This window comes from Periophthalmus magnuspinnatus, chromosome 4, assembly GCF_009829125.3.
Source record: "Periophthalmus magnuspinnatus isolate fPerMag1 chromosome 4, fPerMag1.2.pri, whole genome shotgun sequence".
Lineage (NCBI taxonomy): Eukaryota > Metazoa > Chordata > Actinopteri > Gobiiformes > Gobiidae > Periophthalmus > Periophthalmus magnuspinnatus.
Window position 1 is genome coordinate 18318635 of NC_047129.1, and position 19769 is coordinate 18338403.

Genomic DNA, 19769 nt, shown 5'->3' on the forward strand with positions numbered 1-19769 from the left:
TCCACTATGTTTTTAAACTCCATACACCTTCACTAGAATCATTTGGATCATTTCAGCCCTTGAACTGGCAATCTGTACTGAACTAAAGGTAAAATGTAGCTGTTAACTTGAAAACTACCACTTCATGACATCACAAGGTGGATCAGAGGATTTTGAGCTTTGGAGATGTAACAGACTAATAATAAAGTGTTATTTAATGAAACAAAACACAACTCCAGGTATGTTTTTGAGGAGGTATAACATGGTTTAAAGCTCAATTTTACGTAATATAGGACCTTTAAATCAGTTAACCAATTTTTTACGATTTCGCCATTTGCTGTATGATGCCTTTTGGTTGAGCTGTGTTTTTTGTCTCTTGCTCTCGTCCAGGTGAATTTGGAGAAGTTTACAAAGGAAGACTGAAGCCCGTGGGGAAAAAGGAGCTTCCTGTGGCCATTAAAACGTTGAAGGTGGGATACTCAGAGAGGCAGAGGCGGGACTTCCTGTCCGAAGCGTCAATCATGGGCCAGTTTGACCAACCCAACATTATCAGGCTGGAGGGCGTGGTCACCAAGAGCCGGCCGACCATGATCATCACGGAGTTCATGGAGAATGGGGCACTGGATTCTTTTCTTAGGGTAAGGACTTAGGGTTTAACATGTACATTTGAATTACCATGTGATGAGGGACTGCCCGCCCTGAAATTTTCCGATAATTTTTCCCATAGACTTTTAAAAGTTCAAAAATAGTGGTGGTGCCAGGAAGGGGGGACTTGAGGGGGCACAAGCCTCTCCTAGAATGACCAATGCATCCCCATAGCTCCTCCATAACCCCCCATTACCAGCTACGTGCTAACTAAAATCCATAACACGGTTGTTTTAAGTCCAAAAAGAACATTTAAAACGTAAGATTTGGCAAAATGCTTTAAAACTTTGCAATTTATGAAGATTCAGAACCAGATTGTAAATAAAATGATGGGTCTTGTGGTCATTACCATGTATCTGATTAACCCTGAGCCTGCAAACTTTTTATATACATTTTTTTCCGAAAGTCTATCGGAAAAATGATTGAGAAATTTACTTCCAGAACCAGAGGCCAATCACTGTTAACCTCCATCGGACAAAAATGTTCTAAAACTATTCCATTTGATCTTACTTTTGTGATTTTTTTTCCATTATCGATTCTTATTCAAAGTAGTATCTAGTTTCATATTCGTTGTAGTATTGATTAGTACACACAGAGCTTGGGGGAAAGTACTTTGTCTGCCTCATTTACAGTGATGTGAAAGTTTGTTATGTGGAGAAATGAGGCTGTATTTCACTATATCCCTGAACCAGCTCCGCAGCCCGACACTGTCTGCACCCTGTCAGCCAATAACTCAGGACTAACAGAGCGCTCACACCCAGAAATATGCTAATTATACTTTCAATTTCAAAGTAAAACATGAGATGGTATTAATATTGTAATGTCTCTAATTGCCCGTCTTGCAGTATTGGGTCAAAAAGCTTCGGAAAGTCTGGGCAATGGGACATTTTTCAGAACTAGTGATCAGATTTTTGGCTCTTTTTTGGGATCTGAATCTTTTGGAGCCGTTCAAAAGTCTGGCTCTTTCTGTATTTATGTATATGACAGAAGCCAGTGTGAGAACTCATGTAACAAACTAATCAGAGACAGAAATGACCAAGGCTCAGATGTGTTAAAATGGTTCAAACTTGTGTGTTGCTTGCTTTGCTTCTGAGCTAATCCTTGTGTTGGTTCAGTGTTAATCTGTGTAAAAATGCATGAAATTAGAAATAAAAAGATTCAGTTCTTTTAAAAAATGAGTCCCAACTCCAACTGTTCGCATTAAGGAACCGTTCGGAAGAGTCGACTCGTTCACGAATGTCACATCACTTTTCATAACCTGTTTTACGGATGAGTGAAGACTATTAACTAGAGCAGCATGACTTGGGGAGAAAAAAAACATATTTTTAGGTTTTTTAGAACTAATACAAAAATTGTATTTCAGAATTTGTTTGTACAGATTTAAACTACACGGTTAGCAGTTTTTTATGCAGAATAAGCCCACATGGACACACAGGGAGGGCATCTGACACACAGTAGATTGCTAATTCTATTCAAATTGCAATGTCAATTCTGTTGTGATTAATGTTACAACCATAATCTGCACAGTTTATTATTCTAAAGACTCAACGCTGGGACGTAACTTATTACATGTACCGAAAATATATATATTCTGATTTTGAGTATTCTGGTACAGTTACGCTTTCATTTAGTGGTATTTAGAGTACAGTTACTTTTGAAATTGAAATTAATAAATGGTGGTACTAGAAGTGCACAGTATTAGTGAGGATAAAGAAAACACAGCTCTTGCAGTGTGTAAATGTCACGATAATACTGCCTATATCCACTTATCGTTAGGTATATAAGGCTGGAACAATGTTTTTTGGGGTCAGTATTTATCATGTATACATTTACTGGATTTGTGGTTTGTGGTTATTTTCTTGCTTTATGGTCTGATTTAAGCTTGTCTGACTCATTACAGATGCAAACTAACGACAAGTGTTTCATTCTGCTGTTTATTTATTGCAGCTAATGATTTTTAACAATATTGTAGATTTGGAATAGTTTTTGTGTATGAACCTGCTCTTGGATTTTTGTGTCAGTGGCATAAATTAGTTCTTCAGAGATATATCAGAGATATATCGAACTTCAAAAAGTGTTATTGAGACAGGCTTATGTATATGTGCCGTATTTTCATAACTTACACATAACTTACTGCATAACAAACAAGGCCACAAAAACAAAGCTGTAAGTATATACCATGCTTTTTTACTCTATAATATAATGTAGTAATGTTGGTATAAAAGTATTCCCAGTATTCAGAATGCAGTACTCTGGTTGGCCCCATTTTAATGCAGGTATCTCGTATTCTGTAGCAAACGGTGCAGTTCACAGTAGGAAAGTAGTGTTGCAGAAGTTAGCATAGCGCCGTCCTCGCCCCTTCCCCTCCGCCTCGTGTCTATCGCTCCGTCTGCCTCTTTGATCATGACCTCCTTTTCCGGGCGCCTCTAAAAACAGCCGAACTGTTTGATGTCGGTTCTCACAGCAGGACCCTGTTTTAACTCTAAAAATCTTCCTCTGCTGACTCATCTGCACGTAAACATAACAACACGGCGATCGATCCGGGCGACGACAGGGCCCCGCGCTCCCTCTCGATCGATGAGAGCGTTTGTGGGGACTTGGGAGAAGCTTTAGCCTGCAGAGGATTAGGACGCGGGCTTCAAAGGGACAGGCGATGGGCACACGCTTTGCCAACCTCGTCAGCGGGTTGAGCTGTGGTTTGGAACAGAGTCTGAAGGTGAAAAAGTAGCATTAGAAGTTTTGTAATCAATAATTCAAGAGGAGACTGTGTGATAGAGAAATAAACAGAGGTTAAATGGTTTATTGAAGCTAGCAAACAGATCACTCTGTATTCTTATAGCTTCAGTACGTAGTATTATGTCATTATGTCTAAGGCTTCAGAGGTAGTGGTGGTAGTTGTAACAGTGGTAGTAATGGTAGTATTAGTAGTAGTTGTATTAGTGGTAGTAGTAGTGATAGTAGTGGTATTAGTAGTAGTAGTAGTAGTAATGGTGGTAGTGGTAGTGCCAGTAGTGGTAGTAGTTGTAGTGGTAGTGCCAGTAATAATGGTAGTAATGGTGGTAGTAGTAATAATGGCAGTAGTAGTAGTGGTATTGGTAATAATGGCAGTAGTGCTAGTGGTAGTAGTGGTAGTAGTAGTAATGGTAGTAATGGTGGTAGTGGTAATAATGGTAGTAGTAGTGGTAGTAATGGTATTGGTAGTAGGGGTGGTAGTAGTAGTCACGGTAGTGGTAGTAATGGTGGTAGTGGTAATAATGGTGGTAGTAGTAGTAGTATTGGTAGTAGGGGTGGTAGTAGTAGTCGCGGTAGTGGTAGTAGTAATGGTGGTAGTGGTAATAATGGTAGTAGTAGTAGTAGTAAAAGTGTAGTAGTAGTAGTGGTAGTGGTAGTAATGGTATTGGTAGTAGGGGTAGTAGTGGTTGTAGTAGTAGTGGTAGTGGTAGTAATGGTATTGGTAGTAGGGGTAGTAGTGGTTGTAGTAGTAGCGGTAGTGGTAGTAGTGGTACTTCAAATGGTTTATTAAAGCAAGGAAACCAATCACTATATTCTTGTATTCTTGTTCAGTACATAGTATTATGTCATTCTGTCTAAGGCTGTGTTCATTTGTGGGTACCAGGGGAGTTGTCACAGGGGACAAAAAGGATCTGTTGTCCGGGCCCCAGGGTCTTAGGGGCCCATAAAAAGGGGGGCCCATGTGATTTTTTTCTGCCCCAGGACCCCAAATTTCTGTTGACGGGCCTGACGGGTAGTACTCGGTTACATTAGGAGTACTTTTCTAACTGCATATGTTTACTTCTGCTCGAGTAATATTTTGTTTGGTTACTGTTTTGTTTTCAATTCCACAAAACTTTAAATTATAAATCAGATGTTACGGTGATGTCAAGACGGTTTCTCTTATTGTAGTAGTGTTAGTGGTGGTAGTGGTGGTAGTGTTGGTAGTAGTTGTGTTAGGAGTGGTAGTGGTAATAATAATAATAATACTTGGTGATGGTAAGCTACTATTGTAGCCACAGCTGCCCTGGGGAGACTGACGGAAGCGAGGCTGCCAATCTGCGCCATCGGCCCCCCCGACCACCACCTATCATTCACGCACACACCACTTTCATATTAGGCAATGTGGGTGAAGTGTCTTGCCTAAGGACACAACGACAGAACTTGGTCCAAGCGGGACTCGATCCTCCAACCTTCGGGTTGGGGGACCAACACTCTAACCACTGAGCCACTGTCGCCCCGTGGTAGAGATAGTGATAGAGGTTGGAGACTTGGTTTGGTCCTGTTCTGGTCCCAGTTTAGTCCTGTTGTCTTGTGTCAGTTTGAACACAGCTTAACTGAGTTGAGCATTTGTTTAAACCACAGCATTTCTGGTTTAAGTCTCGCTCAACCATCTTTTCACACAAACCCATATCCCCTGTGAATAAAAGGATTATCTGTAGTCTTTTTTCTATAAATACTTGTACATGTGTCCTTATCTATGAGCAGCAGTTATGGGCTTTTGATGCACACAGCTCCATTAGCTCCATTAGCTCCATTAGCTCATAACAAGTGACACTTAACGCATTTACTCTCACGATAATTTGTATTGTCCAATCATGAGTCACCAATTCACCGAGAATATAACACCATTATCTCACATTTAATACATTTTCCTAGTAAACAATAGACCTGTACAAATGTATGTGGCTAAAATAGACAGGTACGATATTTCAAACAGATTTTAAGTGTATTTAAAGGGCATATATTACGCAAAATTAACTTGAGTTTTCCGTAAAGTTATAATGCTGTTATCTCCTTAAAAACATATCTGGAGTCGTGTTTTGTTTCATTCACACATGTTTGAGTAATCCTTTATCATTATTCTGGCTATATCTCCAAAGCTCAAAATGCTCCGTTCCACCTTGTGATGTCATGGAGTGGGAGTTTTCACGTTAACATCTACCTTTTTTTACATTTAGTTCAGTAGAGATGGACAATTCCAGGTCTGAAATTATTGAAATGATTCTAGTAAAGGTGTATGGAGTTTAAAAACACAGTGGAGCACTTCCTGTATTACCACATGATGACATCACAAGGTGAAACAGAGTGTTTTCAGTTTGAGAAGAAGTCTAAATATGCAGGGTTTGTGCATTAAACATGTGTGAATGAAACAAAGCACAACTCCAGGTCTGTTTTTAATGAGGAAACATGATAACAGATCGTAAATGAGTAAAATAAAAATGAAAATGAAAAACCCTATTTATTATATTGTAAAGTCAGTGCATGATCAGACTGTGTGCTGATTCATGAAGTCTCCTGAAATGGTTTTCACTTCACAGCTGTGCCTCAGGGTTCAAAGCAAAGAGTAAAGCCTATTTTTAAAAATCTAAAACAAGTTCAGAGTTATTTTGAGTTCATTTTTGGATTGCGTCATGTGCCATTCATAGTTTTGATGACTACAATGGAAATAATCATGGAAATAAAGAAGTAACAACATTGAAACGTGTGTCCAGACCTATCCTACCTCCCTCATTATGTGTTTAAATACTTTCCCAGTTGGATAAAGCCGTACCGCCACTTTAATTTATAACCCAAAATGATACTACAATCAAAGCATGTTTCATTTTGGATATGTTTTTGCCTGATCGTGTGTTTAAATACTTTCTCAGTCGTTAAAGGCGTACCTCCGGTTTAATTTCCGTGCGCGTTTCTTGTTCATAAACCACACCCTGACAAAACCAGGACGCCATACGGTACAAGTGAGTCATCGCTAATGCAAATAGAGCCACTCTGCAGTCGCCGTTGTGCAAAATCTACCAATGACTTGATGTTTCTGCCCCGGCATCTCTACATAACCAAGGTGAAAATGTCTGATATGTGCGTGTAATAATAATGTGTTCATGGTTTGTGCGTCTACAGCAGAATGATGGGCAGTTCCCTGTGATCCAGCTCGTTGGTATGCTGAGGGGCATCGCTTCAGGAATGAGGTACGCGCCGTTTTATAATCCCCTTTCTATCAACGGGAGGGGGATTTTGGTTTAATCTATGTATTGTAACGAATGTGAAATGTGTGAAGTTGGTTGTGTGAGTGGAAATAGCTGTGTGAAGTGTCCAGTGTGATTTTAAATTAAATTGTTGATGCATTTGTTTAAGGGCCCATATTATGCTATTTCCTGATCTATGTTCTAATGTTGTTTCCTCGTCACAAACAGACCTGGGGTTGTGTTGTGTTTCATTCGCACATGTTTAACGCACAAACCCTGAATATATTACGGTTCTTCTCTCAGACTGAAAACACTCTGTTCCACCTTGTGATGTCATCATGTGGTAATACAGGAAGTGCTCCACTGTGTTTTTAAACTCCACACACCTTCACTAGAATCATTTGGATAATTTTAGCCCTAGAATTGTCAATTTCTACTAAACTGAAGGTAAAAGTGGCTGTTAACTTGAAAACTACCACTTCATCACAAGGTGGAATAGAACGTTTTGAGGTTTGGAGATGTAGACAGACTAATAATAAAGTGTCACTCAAACGAAACAAAACACAACTTTTGAATAGAACGTAAAGCCACCTTGGCATGGCATTAAACTCATCTATCTCCATGGGGACTGTTCTGAAGTATGTCTTTTTTTCCCTTTCTATTTCAATGGAAACATTCAGGTGATGTGCCACCGTCAGAAAGTCACAAGGTTCTGCTTTAATAGTTGTAAGAGAGAATTATAAAATATCTTAATAGGAAGCAACAAAAGGTGACAACTGAGAAAACATTTTAAAATACAGTGGTCCCTCGTTTATCGCGGGGGTTACGTTCCAAAAATAACCCACAATAGGCGACACCCGCAAAGTAGTCAGCTTTACTTTATACACTTTTCTCAGACAGACATTAACATTTTCTCACATTTCTCTCTTGTTTAAACACTCTCAAAGTTCAAACCTTTGTAGGTGCCTTTGTCGGTGCAGAACGTTTCATCGACATTGTGGGTTTTGTCAGGGAGAAAACTTGCAAACAACAGTGAGCAACAGTGGCTCAGTTTGTAGAGTAGTCGTCCTCTGATCTGAAGTTTGGTGATTCGAATCCCACTCTCGACATAAACATCACTGGTAGAGCAATCAGATCCACTGACCCACAGGTTTGACAGTGCGATTCCAGCTCCCACAGATGAACGCTGCCATTGTGTCCTTGGGCAAGGCACTTAACCCCTTCACCCCCACTGTCTGTGTACACTTGTGTATGAATGTGTGTGTGAATGGGTAAGTTTTTCTTGATCTAAAGCGCTCTGAACCTTGAAGGTGGAAAAGCGCTATATAAAAATGTGACCGTTTACCATACATCACACATCCAAGTCTTTCTCGCACAGCTCACCTCCGCTATCCCACAATGCCACAACACATCCGGCTGTTATTATCTCTATTTTGTTGCAAGTAACAACCCAAGATAACACACATTCATGTAGCAGAACACAAGCATTTAATCCCTTTCCATTTTACCCAGGGAGCAGACCGCGATAACACACAAACTCCTATTGCTCCTTTCACCCGCTGATAACGCACACGCTCTCATTGTAAATCTTGTTGTTGTTGTTGTTGTTGCAGGTACCTGGCGGAGATGAGTTACGTCCACCGCGACCTGGCTGCTCGTAACATCCTGGTCAACAGCAACCTGGTGTGCAAAGTTTCCGATTTCGGCTTATCCCGCTATCTGGAAGAAGACACGTCCGACCCCACGTATACGAGCTCGCTGGTCAGTACACACACACATACACACACGCGAGTGAGTTTTCAAGTGGACCGGCAGTGGCAGCGTCGGCCTAATGATGATAGGTTGCATATTGGTTGCCATGGCGATTTTAATAATGGGAAAAGGGTGGATAGTGTCATAAATATTCATTATACAAGAACACAGCTGTTAGTTTAACAAAGGGCCTGTTGGACAGTTGAGGACACAAAAGATGGACTTGAATGAAATGGTGCAGTCTGGAGCTCCAAATGAGGCGGCGGCGGCGGCGGCGTTGGACTCTTAGGAAAAACTATAATGAAAACTCTATTCATCTGGGTCTGAACGGCACTGTTAGAGATATATACTGGGTTTTTATGTGTGCTAGCATGACTTTTGAGGTTTAGAACAGAACAAAACAGATATGTTTTTGGGGCACAAATGTAAATCTTTGACATATTAAAAGGGGAGCTACGTTTTTATGTGAAGAATTCAGAATTATATATGTTTCACAAAATAAAACCGCATAAAACCTAGAGATCAAGTCATTTTTGGCCATAAAAACACCTGTAATTGTATAAATGAACGATAGGTAAGTTTATATTATACTGTGGAACATTTCAGGCAAAGTAATAACAATTTTATGAGATGAGCAGGTGACGGACATTCGAAAAGTTACATCGTGCATCTTTAATAATATCACTGATCAGCATTTACATTTCAGTTTGGATCTTTAAATCTGTTTTGATTTGAAGAGTATATTTAGTGTAGCATATACACTCACCTGAAGGATTATTAGGAACATCATACTAATACGGTGTTTGACCCCCTTTCGCCTTCAGAACTGCCTTAATTCTACGTGGCATTGATTCAACAAAGTGCTGAAAGCATTCTTTAGAAATGTTGGCCCATATTGATAGGAGCATCTCGCAGTTGATGGAGATTTGTGGGATGCACATCCAGGGCACGAAGCTCCCGTTCCACCACATCCCAAAGATGCTCTATCGGGTTGAGATCTGGTGACTGTGGGGGCCATTGTAGTACAGTGAACTCATTGTCATGTTCAAGAAACCAATTTGAAATGATTCGAGCTTTATGACATGGTGCATTATCCTGCTGGAAGTAGCCATCAGAGGATGGGTACATGGTGGTCATGAAGGGATGGACATGGTCAGAAACAATGTTCAGGTAGCCCGTGGCATTTAAACGATGCCCAATTGGCACTAAGGGACCTAAAGTGTGCCAAGAAAACATCTCCCACACCGTTACACTACCACCACCAGCCTGCACAGTGGTAACAAGGCATGATGGATCCATGTTCTCATTCTGTTTACGCCAAATTCTGACTCTACCATTTGAATGTCTCAACAGAAATCGAGACTCATCAGACCAGGCAACATTTTTCCAGTCTTCAACTGTCCAATTTTGGTGAGCTCGTGCAAATTGTCGCCTCTTTTTCCTGTAGTGGAGATGAGTGGTACCCGGTGGGGTCTTCTGCTGTTGTAGCCCATCCGCCTCAAGGTTGTGCGTGTTGTGGCTTCACAAATGCTTTGCTGCATTCCTCGGTTGTAACGGTTGTTATTTCAGTCAACGTTGCTCTTCTATCAGCTTGAATCATTCGGCCCATTCTCCTCTGACCTCTAGCATCAACAAGGCATTTTCACCCACAGGACTGCCGCATACTGGAAGTTTTTCCCTTTTCACACCATTCTTTGTAAACCCTAGAAATGGTTGTGCGTGAAAATCCCAGTAACTGAGCAGATTGTGAAATACTCAGACCGGCCCGTCTGGCACCAACAACCATGCCACGCTCAAAATTGCTTAAATCACCTTTCTTTCCCATTCTGACATTCAGTTTGGAGTTCAGGAGATTGTCTTGACCAGGACCACACCCCTAAATGCATTGAAGCAACTGCCATGTGATTGGTTAGATAATTGCATTAAGGAGAAATTGAACAGGTGTTCCTAATAATCTTTTAGGTGAGTGTAAACTGTATAAAGATGTGGACTAAGTGAGTGTGACGTCACCCAGAGCGTTCAGCTCTGGTCAAATGAAGCTCATCGAGGCTAGCAGGAATAGCAGCGGATTCAGAGTAGAGTTACATATTTGGAATTCTGATCATGAGTATCATAGCAACCAAAGAGCCAATCCGGAATGAGACTATTGGTACACGACCCAACATATCTTGATTTAGAGACACAATAGCGGAATAAAAACACCAACATTATGTAGAGCGGGTTAAAACGAACATTTTAAGACCGAAATGGCGAGTCTGACGGCAACAGTTACAGAGAGAGGAGCCACAGTTTTTCAACAGAAAGTGAATTGGAGCCAGAGTCGATGGAACCAGAAGTTCAATTCAATTCAATTCATTTTATTTTTGTAACGCCCAAAATCACAACAACAGTTGTCTCGAAGGGCGTTCATGTTTTGGTTGATGGGGGAAACCGGAGTACCCAGAGGAAACCCATCCAGACACAGGGAGAAACATGAAAAACTCCACACAGAAAGGCCTGGGCGACCCGGGGATCGAACCAAACCTTCTTGCTGTGAGGCATGAGTGTTGCCACTCAGCCATCGTGCTGCCTACACACAAAAACAAACATGAAAATCACCCATGCTCACTTCCTATTTGGAACGCAGCGGCTAGCAGATTAGCTATGTCCATTTATATATACAGTCTATGGCGTAGCACTGACCGTATGCCGTAGTGGTTGTGCTATGTTGAAGCTGATAACATTGACAATTTATGCAACAGCAACTCTATATTAACGTGAATACTTTTAGCATAGTATAGACTTTTAGCATTCATTTAATCAATCATCACTAGCATATGTTTAAATATCCATGATCCTAACGACCCCATTACCGTGCAGTCTCTCCTATTATTGATAAAGATTACAGGCATACAGTTTAGGCGTGGTTTTACATTAAGAGCATATCCGCTAACATATCCTAGCAAATCCCGCCATTAGGTCCAAACATGATCATGTCCTTGCCCAAGCACTCTCTCCTCTTTCAATCGTGCCTTCTCTTTAAACTGCCTCTGTGTCTTTATTAGCGAGTCGGAGGACAGCTGTGGTGCCGTATGCTATCTATTTTCTCAACTATAAAACATCTGCTTCCTCTTCTTTCTATCCCCCTAACTTTAATCCCTGTCATGTACAAGTATTAGTGTTTAAAGCAATATCCTTCCACCCACAACATTATAAATTATCTCTGCTTTTATGACACTGTATGCTAGCTGTAGGCACTCCGCACACTGCTCTTATTAAAACAACAAACAAGATTCTGGCTGAGCTTCTGCGTCATATGTGTAGAACAGGGGCATCAAACACATTTTCACCAAGGGCCACATCAGGAAAATGGTCGCTCTCAAAGGGCCAGATGTAATGTAAAATAAATGTAACTACTTTTTTAACTTGTTCGAAAACTTTTTGTATTTATTACTGATTCAATTTACAAATATTGCATATGTATTTCGATATATGTAAAAATATGTCAGTATAACTTGCTATCTCTTGATAAACTGACATTTTAAGAAAGTGATACCTTTTAATTGACCTTGTTGTGGGCCACATAAAATGACATGGTGAGCCACATTTGGCTTGTGGGCCTTGAGTTTGACACATGTCGTGTAGAACTATAAAGAAATGGGGGGTCTCTGTCATCAAGGTTCCCTGGGGTGTGATGCTAATCCTAGGCACTGCTCTGTCTAAGGCTTTGCAAGACTTTAATCTGAGCTTTGCGATACCTAAAGAACTGATTTAGCTTGAACTACAACAGGTGAGCTGGTTTTAAGCAAAATAACTTTAATCCCTGTCATGTACAAGTATTAGTGTTTAAAGCAGTACCCCTCCACCTACAATATTATAAATTATCTCTTCTTTTATGATGCTGTGTGGCTGATAGATAGCTTTTGACCTGGCTCTGACCTGCATGCTCGCTGTAGGCAGGTGAGTGTTTAATCTGTTCTCATTTATGATCTTTCTTGCTTGCAGGGCGGTAAAATCCCGGTCAGATGGACAGCTCCGGAGGCCATCGCGTACAGGAAGTTCACCTCGGCCTCAGACGTTTGGAGCTACGGCATCGTCACGTGGGAGGTCATGTCCTACGGGGAGAGGCCGTACTGGGACATGAGTAACCAGGATGTAAGTCGCAAATGTCACTCAACCTGATGTCAGCGTATTAACCTTGTGACCGTCATTTTCTGTATTACACTGTTTCCTGATCTGTGTTCTAATGTCGTTTCCTCATCACATACAGACTTGGAGTTGTGTTTTGTTTCATTCTTCTCTCAAACTGAAAACACTCCACCTTATGATGTCATATGGTAATACAGGAAGTGTTCCACTGTGTTTTTAAACTCCATACACCTGAATGAAACAAAACACAACTCCAGGTCTGTTTGTGACGAGGAAACAACATTAGAACATAGATCAGAAAATGGAAATCTGGGCCCTTTAAGTGGTTGGGGCAAGTAGAATATTTCCATACATTGAAATATAGAAACTTTCGGTGCAAACTTCAGCCAACAAATTGTAAGATGTTCCTGGAATGACTGAGAGACGTCAGACTGTCCCAAATGTTTCCGAGATGGTGCGTTTTCCTCTTGTGTTCTTTGACAACAGTAAAAGATGGTGCACGTTTACTCCGCCCTGGCCCCTGGAGGCTCTGTCTGATGTCTGCCTGTGCGGTGAGGGGCGGCGGGTGTTTGCTTCCCTTCCTGGCAGTCACTGTGGGGGGTCTGCATGTCGGGGAACACACACACACACACACACACACACACATACGCACATCGGTTTAAACGTCGCCGAAAATGTTTGTTCGGTCACAAATCAGAAAGAGGAAACGCACTCTTTCCTGCTGCTTTTTTCTTCGAGGAATGTTTGACTTTGAAGACGACAGAACTACAATTACTTCTAGAGGTCAAAGGTCATACAGGCGTACAAAATGTGTGTCATACGAATCAATAGGCAGTACATTAGCTTGACCTTACCGATAAAATACATTACGTTGTTTACACGGGACATATGTAAAATTGTCTTTGTTCTAATGGTGTTCCCTCATTATTTGCTTGGTTGGACACAGATTGATTCATGTTTGAGTAATCCTGTATTGTCCTGCATTTGAGGCTTGAGTGTTCAGAAAATCTGTGTTTCCACTCACCCCCTATCTCTACCCACAACATATCATCAACATTCCCTGGTGGTGTAATGCTAACTGTAGGCATTGCTCTGTCTGAGGCTCTGTTAGGCTTTAATCTGAGCTTTGTTTTATCACAATCTGACCAAAAAAAGCTGATTTAGTTGGAACTACAAGAGGTGAGCTGATTTGTGCTCTTAAGCAAGTCCTTTATACATAAAATTACAGTCACAAGCTAGCTACCATTAGCCAACAGTTTTTCAGTTAGTCACTTTCACCTTTTTGTTCAAAACTCCTAAACAGGACCATGAATGCTCGGATTTATCACAGGCTCCAGAAGATGTGCTGTTTAAATCCATTTTGTAATTTTATTTTATTTTTTATTTTTCAGATTGTGTCACCATGGTAACTGCCAAAAAATCCACTCCACTAACCTAAAGAATCTCATTTTTCAGAACAATATTTCTACAGTAAAAAAGCTCCCATTTGCCCTGCACGTTATAGGCTTAAAGAATACATTTTAGTTAGCTAGTATTTGATTGTATTTTCCGGACTATAAATCAGACTTTTTTTTCATAGTTTGGCCGGGGGTGCGACTTATACTCAGATGTGACACTTCATCTTCCTCCGGAGTTGGCGAAGTTGTTCAGAAGCGACACCAAGGATTCAGTGGATTTTGTGATTTGGAGTGAGATCCAGAGTAAACTTGTTAGCTTGTTTTTTATGCTTTATTTTTCTGATTAACTGTTAATATCTTACATTAACAGACCAGACACGTGTTCAGTTCTGTCGATGCTTCATGTAGATGAATAAACATAAATGTGTTACATTAGCGTGCTGTAATGATATTCAGCCTGTTGTTCTCTGTTATTATTGTTATAATTTGCCTATAAGGGTAAAATGTCTGTTCTTGGTCTCGGATTTTGAAAAAGAAATTGCCCCAAAAAATGCGACTTATAGTCCAGTGCGACTTTTAAATGTGTTTTTCTTCACTATTATGCAATTTTTGGCTGGAGCGACTTATAGTCCAGAAAATACAGTACATGTTTCTGCAGCTGCCCTGGAGCAGACTGACAGGAGAGAGGCTGCCCGAGTGCCTTGCTTAAGAGCACAATGACAGCACTGGACTGAAGGCTTGAAGGCTTTAATGACAGAGCTGACGCCCTGATATTGATCTGTGTCTGGTACTTTGATGAAAATACTTTGCCTTCCGCTGTGGAGAGAATAGAGCGAGACATGAAAAGGGAGGTCCTTCGATGGGATTTTTTTTATTTGAGTGTTTTATTCTCAGACAAATGTGATGCTCAGATTACATTTGGCTCTGCGCTAAACCCACTTCAAAGCAGCGAGTCTGTAAATCCCACTGTCTGAAGTCTCAACATATATCTATGGGCTTTGACACAGAGGACTCCGGGAATTTTTACAAGCTTAAGCTCCAACTTAAAAATGAATTTGGTTGCGAGGATGATCCACCAAAACCTCTCCGGCAGCTGCAGTTTGATTTTATTTTTAAAACCCCATTTTCAGTTGTGTCAGGCTCATTTGCAGCTATAACTATGGCAACATTACATTTGCAAAAACAGATGTTCTCATTTTGACAAAATATAAAAAGTTAACTTTAGTTTCACTGATATAGTGAAAAAGTTTGAGAGGTAGTAGATCTGACGTGTAGATAAACAAACGCCATAATTTTACAGTTGGCTCTGGTTGGTGAACGATCTGTGTCTTATTGAGATGTTGCATGTTTTGGATTGCCAGATAAGTGGAAGAAAATGGGTGGATGGACGTTTTGGGATGTTTTTGTAGTAGTTATATTAATGTATTGGTAAATTCCCATTTAAGCACAGATTAACTGAAATGTTAAATACTGCCTTTGTGACCTTGGGCAAGACACTTAACCCATCTCAACTCCAGCGTCTCAGTTGATGTCAATGGAGTTAAAGAATGGAAAAAAGTACTATTTTCTGTCCCTCCGCTTGTAAATAATATAATAAAAGACTCAGCTCAGGCTTTTTCACTCTGAGTTTTATTACTTCGTTGTTGTATAGATCGAATACACTGCGTATTCTTTTGATTTCCACAGATAATAACACTGTCTCCTGTCAGCGTTCACTATGGGACAATAACGTTGGTGTTTGTTTGGGAGCCAATGGGGCCGTGACTGTCCTGGAGGGGTCCTTGAGGGGGGGTTCCCAGGGGTCACTCAGCCCCTGCAGCTGGGAGACACTTCCTGCTGCACTAGAGCCCACAGAGAGACGGGAGAATGGACAATGTTTCAGCTTTATCGGACTCTGACTCTCTGTCTCTCTCTGAAATGCAAAATATACAGGTGGCTGTGGATGCTGCAATTCCTGTATGGTTTTCTTACCATATACGAAACAACTGTGGAACTTTTCAATAACTTGTCTTCTGCTGTGTAGAATTGAGGTTGTGGTGGAACTTTGGTTTGGGTTCCAGTCTACTTTACTTTAGTGTGGTTGTGGTTGCATCCCGAAGTAGCCTTGTTTATCACCAGTTTAGTCTTTCTTTCTTTATTTGTCAGGGACCATGTACAAATTGATTAATCTTACAAAAGAAAAGATGATTTGTACCTTATCCCTTCCCTCTTTTTAACCTTGACAATGAAACTACCTGAGCTGGTCACTGGTAGTTGTTTCCGCATGGTTCTCGTGCAAAGATGTCTGTGTTGAGGAAATAGTTTGTCTCTTGCAATTGCTTCTTTATGGTTCTCATCCCGCAAAATCCTTTTAAAATTTGCGATATCACAAAGTCTACTTTTGTGTGAATGCTTTTACAATAAGGCTCTTTAATTAGTCCAGTAATTATTCTGTGTTGACCAAACTGTGCCCCTCGTTAAAGGGTCCATATTACTCTGTTCCACCTTGTGATGTCATCAAGTGGTAATACAGGAAGTGCTCTGCTATGTTTTTAAACTCTTCACTAAAATCATTTGGATCATTTCAGCCCTAGAACTGCCAATCTCTGCTGAACTAATGGTAAAAAAATAGCTGTTAGCTTGAAAACTACCACTTCTTGACATCACAAGGTGGAACAGAGTATTCTGAGCTTTTGGAGATGTAGACACACTAACAATATATTGCTAAAACATGTGTGAATGAAACAAAACACAGCTCCAGGTCTGTTTTTGAGGCGGTAACACCATTATAACACGACTTAAACCCCATAAGAGTCAATTTTGTGAAATATAGGAGCTTTAATGTTTCAAATGCCAAATATTTTCCCAAGTGCTTTTAGTATTTGACAACCTCTGATCTTCTCATTATTCCAGGCACAATTCCTCAGTCTCTCAACTTCACGTATTGACCTAATCAAAACTTCTCCACACTCTTCCCTCCATCTCCCAACCCTCTCTTTAGCTCCTGCTCCACTTTTCTGAGCATTGGGAGCAGCCTATGCAACAGTAATGACATAGAACAGTGTAATGACGCTGGCAGTTTTATAATGGCTCTGTGTGTGTGAGTGTGTGTGTGTGTGTGTATAATAATGATGGGGAATAGTGCGCATTTCTACTGCCAAGGCTAACGAGGGTCTGCTGGGGCATTAACTATGTATGAACACTGCAGCCTCTCAAGTTTAAACTATAAGCACACTCAAACACACATGCAAAATATGAAGAAACGGAAGAAAAAATTGTACCTTTGCAGATTTCAAAGAACATACAGGGAAATTGTCTATGGAGACGCCACAGGTGCAGAATTTCAACATGAATTATACATGAAAAAAAGCTGTGATGTTTGGCTGCTCGTGCCGCTCGTTTGATTGACAGGAGTGCTTGGAGAGAATTTATGCCCAACCAAAGCTTTAGCAGCATGTCAGGGTCAGCTACAGTTCAGCTAATCCCCAGCGCTGGCTTTAAACATTATTTTTCCAGTGGTATATATATATATATAAATGAGCAATTTGTGAAGTTAAAGTGGTAATTTAAAGGTTCTAGACTACACAAAATTGAGTCATGTTATAACATTGTTACCTCCTCAAAAACAGACCTGGAGATGTGTTTTGTTTCATTCACACATGTTTGAGTGACACTTTATTATTATTCTGTTACATCTCCAAAGCTCAAAATGCTCTGTGCCACTTTGTGATGTCATGAAGTGGTAGTTTTCAACGTTAACAGCTCCATTTACCTTTAGTTCAGTAGAGATGGGCAATTCTGGGTCTGAAATAATCCAGATGATTCTAGTGAAGGTGTGTGGAGTTTAAAAACACAGTGGAGCACTTCCTGTATTACCACATGATGACATCACAAGGTGGAACAGAGTGTCTTCAGTTTGAGAGGAAAACTCAGTCTAAATATACAGGTTTGTTTGTGTTAAACATGTGTGAATTAAACAAAACACAACTCCAGGTCTGTTTGTGATGAGGAAACAACATTAGAACAAAGATCATAAAATGGAGTCATATGGGCCCTTTAAATCTGCGCTATTGTGCTTGTTTCTTTATAGTTCTCATCTCTATGACACCCGTGGATCATTATGTTGTAATTTGCACATTTTAAATCACAATATTCATCTAAAACGACTTAAAAAAAGAAACAAGTCTGCTGATTTCCACGTTAGAATCAGAACAAAGCGGCATGTAGCTGTCAGCGCCCCCTATGGATAGCTGCACATCACACTAGCGAGCAGTGGATTTTTTTTTTTTCATTTGTACCTAAATGACTACACGACGCTGCCAAATCCTACAAGTATCACCGATTAAGAAAATAAACTGGAGAAGGAAGTGCTTATGTCACAGTGGGCGTGTACCAGGGGAGGTGAAAACGGGAGGAGATCGGCAAAATGGCGTCTTGAAAATAAACAATTAAAAATTACTCAAACATGAATCACTCCAAAAACAGCTCAGAGAGAATAAATGAGAAAGAAATAACTAGAACATGGTTTAAAGCTCTGAAAAGTCCAGTTTGCAGAATAGATCTGATTTAAAGCGATGTTGTGCATGTAATTCTAACTCATGTGTGATAACCTTTACGCACAGGGATAAAAAGTCGAAAAAGTGAAATAAATAGGTCAACGGGCAGAGAAGAGACATCCCAAAAGAGGGGGAGGCAGCCGGCCAAATGTCACAGGAGTCGAGAGCCAAGACAAGTCCGAGATAATTAGACAAAACAGAGGCGGGAGTGAGCGGAGCCATCGTACACAGCCACTACATGAGAGCCACAAAAACAGAAACTCTTTTACCGTTTGAATACGATTTCTAAAATGTGTATAAATGTGGAACTTTGATGTGTGATTCAGACATTTAAACACATCTAGAGAACTCCTGTCACACAGTACACTTCAATCATGCTAGGAGAGGCATTCAACTGCACAGGGCAAGAACTAGCTCGGTACCTCGCTCATTTTAGATCAGTAATGACACAAATGATGGAGCCTCCACCTCCGACTCGTGCTGTGGCAGTGTTTTCGCTACGTTAAAGTGCAAAGAGTAAACTGTTTTTGGAGGGGAGAGACAGAGAGAGGGAGGGAGAAAGAGGGGGAGACAGGGAGAGAGTGGGAAAGAGGGGGAGAGATAGACAGCAAGGAAGAGAGAGAGGGAGGGAGACAGAGGGGGAGAGAGGGAGAGGGACAGAGAGAGGGAGGGAAAGAGAGGGGGGAGACAAGGATAGAGTGGGAGAGAGCTAGAGATGGAAAGGAGAGGGATAGAGAGGGAGTGAGAGAGGAGGGTGGGAGAAAGAGGCTGAGAGAGGGAGCGCGACAGAGAGAGAGAGATAGGGAGGGAGAGACAGGAAAGGGGGAGAGAGGGATAGAGAGAGAGGGAGAGAGAACGAGTGGGAGGATTGAGGGATAGAGGGAGAGAGAGGGGGAGGAGGAAAGGGGGAGAGAAGGAGAGAAAGGAGGGGTGGAGAGGGAGGGAGAGATGAGAGGGGGGGTGAGTGCGGGAGGGGGAGAGAGACAGGAAAGGAGGACGGGGTGGGAGAGGAGGACAGGAGCAGGTGTTGCAGGTCAAGATGGAGAACATTAGAGACACTCGTGGGACGACACCTGAGAGACACACTGGAGGAGGACAGGAAACAGGAAAAGACTTTGTCCATGTGGGACCCTGGGCTGAGCATCACCGGTCTGAGGCTAACGCTAACACAGCTTTAAATGAGGCTAACGCCACTTTACCTGCTCAGTGTTTTGTTAATGGTTTTGCTTCAGAGTCTCACCCATAATGAAATCCAATCCAAAAAACAGCTGCGGGCGTCGGCCGTGTGCATAGTTTGTAATAATTTGATTATTTTAATGGTTGAAAAGTCCCAGTTTCCTGTCATGCATTATAAACAGGTAGATCTGGGCAGATTT

The 19769-nt window shown here is 41.1% G+C and overlaps 1 protein-coding gene across 1 annotated transcript in view; it reads left to right on the forward strand.

The window, feature by feature from the left end:
* The window catches only part of LOC117369783 (ephrin type-B receptor 1-like), a 169018-nt gene that overhangs the window by 138244 nt on the left and 11005 nt on the right, over window positions 1–19769 (forward strand). The window contains exons 14-17 of the mRNA XM_033965119.2: window positions 370–617; window positions 6517–6584; window positions 8195–8342; window positions 12318–12467. Of these exons, the coding sequence (XP_033821010.2) occupies window positions 370–617; window positions 6517–6584; window positions 8195–8342; window positions 12318–12467 (614 nt within the window). The remainder of the gene's footprint in view (window positions 1–369; window positions 618–6516; window positions 6585–8194; window positions 8343–12317; window positions 12468–19769) is intronic.